This window comes from Coloeus monedula, assembly GCF_965178545.1.
Source record: "Coloeus monedula genome assembly, chromosome: Z".
NCBI classification, from domain to species: domain Eukaryota; kingdom Metazoa; phylum Chordata; class Aves; order Passeriformes; family Corvidae; genus Coloeus; species Coloeus monedula.
In genome coordinates this window covers 38,916,445-38,922,114 of record NC_138822.1, presented here as the reverse complement: position 1 = coordinate 38,922,114, position 5,670 = coordinate 38,916,445, and the positions used below count along the sequence as shown (strand labels likewise).

The window sequence follows — 5,670 nt, the reverse complement described above, 5'->3', positions numbered from 1 at the left end:
CCAAGAATTATTTTTAGGCATCAACTGGCAGCATAGATAATGTCCATAATGACTGAATAAACTCCAGCTTTGAAACAGATGAATAATACCACTTCGCATTTGCATAGCACTTGTCATCTGTAGACCTGACAGTTTTAAAAGGATGGGCAAACATTCACAGTGACTATTTCTAGTGAAAACAGAATGTCCTGAATAAATTGCTACTATGAAGGCAAATCAAAGCCTGCTTGAAAGGCACTGCTGCATAGAGCCACAAGATTTAACAACCAAAATACAGTGAAAACATGCTCTATGCTTATATGAAAGGGTAATCAGGCAGGAAAACAAGTTTTTAGAAAAGAAACAGCATTGTTTTTTTGTATAAATCTGAGATTAGGTCTATTTGGAACATAATGTTTATGTGCCCAGTCCAATCCCCGTAGTCAATGATTAGTCTTTGCAGTTGATGTCACCACAAAGAAACTTGCAAATGCTTGCTATTTTTAACTTTAGAATGATTATCTGAGCTTGCTGTCTGAGCTGGGATGCCTTCCTGTAATGCAGGCAGGCTCTTGCCTAAGCGGAGAGGCTGAGGAGAGATCTGCTACCTCTGCATAGTTATATAGGCAGCTGACTTTGAAACAAATTAAGGCAGTATTAATATATTGAACAAACCATGGCCAGATGTACCAGGTCCCATATCTTACCAACTTTGCCTCTTGGAAAGCAGCCATAGCACACTATTGGAGGCATGAGGGAACAGTCTTTGACTTGCTTGGCAAAACCAGAGTTGGCGTGCTGCTTTTGGGTCTCATCAGATCTTAGGTAAAACCATCCAAAAAACCCCAGGAACTAGAACTGGCTTGACCTAGAAGTGAAGAGAACTCTTTTATCAGCCTTTGGGTTGCGGAGCAGCTTGCAGAGTGACTTGCTGACACTTCTTTGCCTCAGTCTTCTTCCCTACCCTTCTGTAAATGATAATTTGTGCATTTACATCTGAAGCCCCCAAAGGCCTTTCTTCTTGCTATATGTTACAGGACAGAATGGTATGTACCAGGAATGGATTTGGATCTTGAATAGGTTTTTTTTCATTGCCTTTGCACTGCAATGTAACATTAGCAGCAAAATATCTATACATATATGTCAATACTAAGATTTTTATACATTCCTTCTTAACATTTACACTGCAGCAATAACGCAGGCCAGTTTAGGTTAGATAGTCTGGGAAGCCAAATCATTCCAGTTCTACAATTCACTTAGTTTTCATCTGTGCATTATCAGAGACATCCTTAGATGACTTGCAAATATGTATCTTGCTTCAAACAGACAAATTTCATGTTTGAAAGGCATTGGCAAATGTATCACATCCTCTGTGTAACATCATACAATATAATACATAGGTGTGAATATCAGCCCAGTCTCGGGACTCTTCAGCAACTAAAACAGAGTGAAAAAAAAGAAGGAAATCCTGAATAGTTTTGAGTGACTTTTACCAGTACACATCAGATAAAAGGTATTTTAGTTACAAAAGTCAACTGCTTCAGTTCAAATTGTTGGCCAGCACAGATATGATGTGAAGATTCAAACTGCAGTTCTAGGTAATAAATTAATTCATTGAAAATTAAAGTCAAGTAACATCATACATCTCGTACATACTATTTATTTTTTCAAGAATAATAAAAACTTTAGAGTCTATGGATAGACTTTCATAGAAACAGGAGTGTGTAGAGATTAGGGTACCTAAATGGCAAACTATCTGAAGCAGAATTTCTTTTTAGTATTTTAATATTAGGATCCCTGTTTGTAATGTTTATTGAAAATAACTTTTTTGTCTCCCAAAACCTTTCTCTATATGCTGTTCTAGCAGACTTTTTTTTCTTACATGTTGCATAACATGGTAGTTTTGCAGAAAATGCCTCTACTTTAAAGTCTAGTAGTCTTGAGGTATTTCTGTTGAGACTTTGATAGCTAGAATCATAAATATGTCTTTTCTAACATGTTTTATTTAAATGTTCATTTTGTTTACCAACTTTAGAGGATGCCTGGAGTGGCTTTGGTGCCTGAACAGGATGTGGCACTGTTAGTTAATCTCTGAGAACCCAGGAGGCAGAGTTTCCTCACCTTGAGACCTTTTGCTCTTTTCTGGTGACACGTCTGCCCTCCAGCAGCTGCAAACCTGCTGTGAGGAAGATCAAGCAAGAGCTAGTGCTCCCTGACAGATTCCTCTGATTGTCTGAGTGGCAGTCTGTTAGCAGTGCAGACCTTGGGTCATATCCCAAATCTGAAAGACCAAAGTTAGACTTTTGAAAACATGGTCTCAAGATTGAGCTTACTGTTTCTGCAAACTTTAATCAGCTTGTCTTTTCCTATTGTAAAGAAATAACACTCCCTGTTTTGACAGTCTCTGGCTGTATGGAATGGAAAGTCAAAATAAACAATGAAGACCACACTGAACATTCTAATACACAACTTTGAAAGTTTCCTTAATTCCTCAGCCTAAACTAGACACCTTATCCAAACATTTCCTCCTGTTGACTCCTTCTGTCCTCCACAACATCCTGGGTTACTAGATTTTAGATAGGAGCTTCTAATACACATAACTCAGATTGAAAGCAGAGTTTCATTAGCACAAACTTCCCTATCATAATTGTAATCTACAGTAAATGAATGTAATTAGCCACACCAGGGTCTCCCCCGAGCCCTCCTCTCCTCTGCCATAATCTGACACTAGGTTCTCATATAAAGCTAGCATACTACATTCACTGCAATAGCAGCAGGTCTACAGGGCTGCACTTTCCAGGATCATGTCACTGCTTCTCCTTCAGATGTTAGTGCTCTCATGTCTTGGAGCCACAGAGCTACAGAGAAATTCTCAGCAAAGGAAAAGCAGAAGGCCATTTCAGCACTTTTTCTACCCAGACAAAAATCTGTTTGAAAGTCAGAGTTCTCCTGAGCTGGTAAGGAAGAACCCAGTAGGTGCTGATGAGACCCTGGAGGTACCCAGCTTTTTTGTATCAATTCCACAGACAGCATCTGGAAGTGAGAAGAAAGAGGAGAAAAAAATGTCCAGATTCATTCTTCCCAATACAGGACTCCACGCAGACCAAGACCTCAGAACCTGGGTTGCACCCAGAGAGATCTCTCCTGTGGAAAACTTCTCTCCACCCCATTATTCCAGCAAGAGAGAGTCTGAATTTCCCTACAGAAAAGATGCCAAGAAATTCTGGGACCACTTCATGTTAAAGAAAAATTCAGACTCTGAAGAGGTTGTCCTGCCAATCAAGACCAATGAAATGCACCAAGAAAACTGCAGAACCCTGCCTTTTGCCCAGGTAAGAACAGGAATTCAAGATCAACAAACAAGCCTTTGCCCCTGTCTCTTGTAATCAGCAACTGAAGGGACATGGGTTATTTCAGTGGCTAAGTCACAGGGCTTCAGAGCACATTGTAAGTGGTTGAAAGACACTGATGAAAAAGTTTTAGTCTGATGAGGCAAACTGCTAAATTCCAGCACTGGAAAGCCGCAGACTCAATTTTCAAAGAATTATTTATTATTTTTATGCACAGATTTTCTGACAAAGCCTATGCAGGCAGGGAAGTGATGAGTAATTATCCATTAAATAAATACACATCTCAGCTGTTTGTAGATCTGAATCACGATCTCTCTCTCTAGATAGATAGATAGAGCTAAATATGTGTATGTACACACACACACGTGTGTGTATATATATAAACAGGAAAAGCTGGTTGTTTTCTTACAGCTAATCAAGGATTTTTTTCTCCTGTATTAAGTAGAAAACTTGCCTGTATCTAATTCTGTGCTAAGAATTTCGGAGAACTGGTAAATTGTCCCATGCATAGATGAAGCCATTCTGTCATATTGTAACATCAAGACAAGCAAACAGTATAGGTAAAAGTGCTGTATTCCCTGTAAGTTACCATCTATTCTCAGGGTTTCTGTAATCACAATCTGTTCAGGACCATGTCTTTTCATATCCAGAACTAAATTTATTTCACACAGACATATGTACATACAGATGTGGCTTAGAAACCTGTACTTTTTGTTCCAAGAAAAAAAAAGTGCAGTGGTTTTTTTTTTTTCTTTTTCTTTTCATTCATGCCTTCTAGCAAAGTCCATGGGCCATTTCTGCACCAGAAACCTTGAACTGCTTTCTGTTTCAGGGTGTTACTCATAACAGCTGTGAGAAGGTGACAGTACAGAATAATCTGTGTTTTGGAAAATGCAGTTCCTTTCATGTTCCTGGTTCAGAAGACCATCTTTATACCTTTTGTTCTCATTGCTTGCCCAGCAAGTTCTCCATGAAACGCCTGGATCTCAACTGCACTGATTCTGTTCCAGTGATCAAAGAAATCATGATTGTAGAAGAGTGTAAATGTGAAACTAGGAAGATTAAAGACCCCGTGATTGGATCTCTACTGTCAGACTTGTATGCAAATGTACATGGGCACAATTAACCTGTGCAAAGTACTGCTTAACTGGATCATAAGAATTTGCAAATAAAAAAATCCAAAAAAGTTGTCATCACGCCAGTATACAAAAATATTAAAAATGTAGACTTTCTACATGATCTTCTCTGTTTCAACAATAACTTTATCTAAAATGTAACAAATGTTTCCTTGCAGTTGTTACAGAAAAGGAGATGAAATTACTGGGCTTATGTGTTAAGTTCTTACTTCAACAAGGGAAAACTCTAAAAATTTTTCCACCCTTCCTATCACTGTTTCTAGCATGCTAGTAAACAAAGGCTGAAGAACTAACATGATTTATCTGTGCAAAAACTGAACGCTGACTTTTTTTCATTGTCTTTGCTTGCAAGGAGTGCCAATTTAACTTTATTGGCAACAAAGAAGAGATTTAGTCTGTTCCCTGCAAAAATATATCTACTTTTACATCAAGATAATGGCTGGAGAGTGTAAAACATAAATGGACATGAGGTACATAGAAAGCTGTGACTAGTTAATGTCATACTGATTGACCCCAGCTGGAGTTCGGTTCTCATTGAAAACTAATATACTGCACAATTTACACCGATAGATAGTGGCAAAGGGTATTTTGCCATAGAAACCACTTGTTCTCTTTTCCACATACCTGCATTTGCTCTGTACCTTTATTTTTACTCAAAGTGTTCAACTGCAGAAGGAAAAAAAATTATAAAAAATGCCATAGTCCTACAGAAAACATCACAGATGAATACACTGTTGTTATTATTTAAATTCACTGTGGAAAGACAAGGCACATTTCCCAGTCTGATGAATTTTAACATTGTCAATGAATCTAAGATAAAGTTTAAATAATGTTCTCAACACTTAAACTAAAGCAGAAAAGGCATTCATGTGACAGAAAATCTGAGAAGGACTTTATAATCATAGCAATACCTCAGCAACTTTACAGGAACAGCTGAGAGAACTCTGCTAAGAAGGGCTGGAGTCTACTGCTAGGCAACACAGCACCAGTGGCTGTTAGCCCAGCTGCTGGCTTTCCTGCTCTCTCCAGCTGCTTCTCCCTGGATTTCTCTTGCAGACCTGGCACACCAGAGATCAGCTTCCAGCAACAGAGCTCAGCATACTTCTAAGCCAGTTTTTTTCAGTCCTCTGGGAATCTGCTCTCAGACCTGGGCCACTGTTGCTAAACTGTCACAGCTCCTTTTTTAGGGTATTGGAAATCACTAT

The 5,670-nt window shown here is 38.7% G+C and overlaps 1 protein-coding gene across 1 annotated transcript; it reads left to right on the top strand.

Annotated features, from left to right (window-relative positions):
• Nucleotides 1-2,783: 2,783 nt before the first annotated feature.
• Nucleotides 2,784-4,455, top strand: CER1 (cerberus 1, DAN family BMP antagonist; the record flags this gene model as incomplete). The annotated part of the gene is made up of 2 exons (XM_082301584.1): nt 2,784-3,311; nt 4,162-4,455. The coding sequence occupies 2 exons, from the start codon at nt 2,784-2,786 to the stop codon at nt 4,453-4,455; spliced, it is 822 nt and encodes a 273-aa protein (XP_082157710.1).
• Between the last annotated feature and the right edge of the window lie 1,215 nt (nt 4,456-5,670).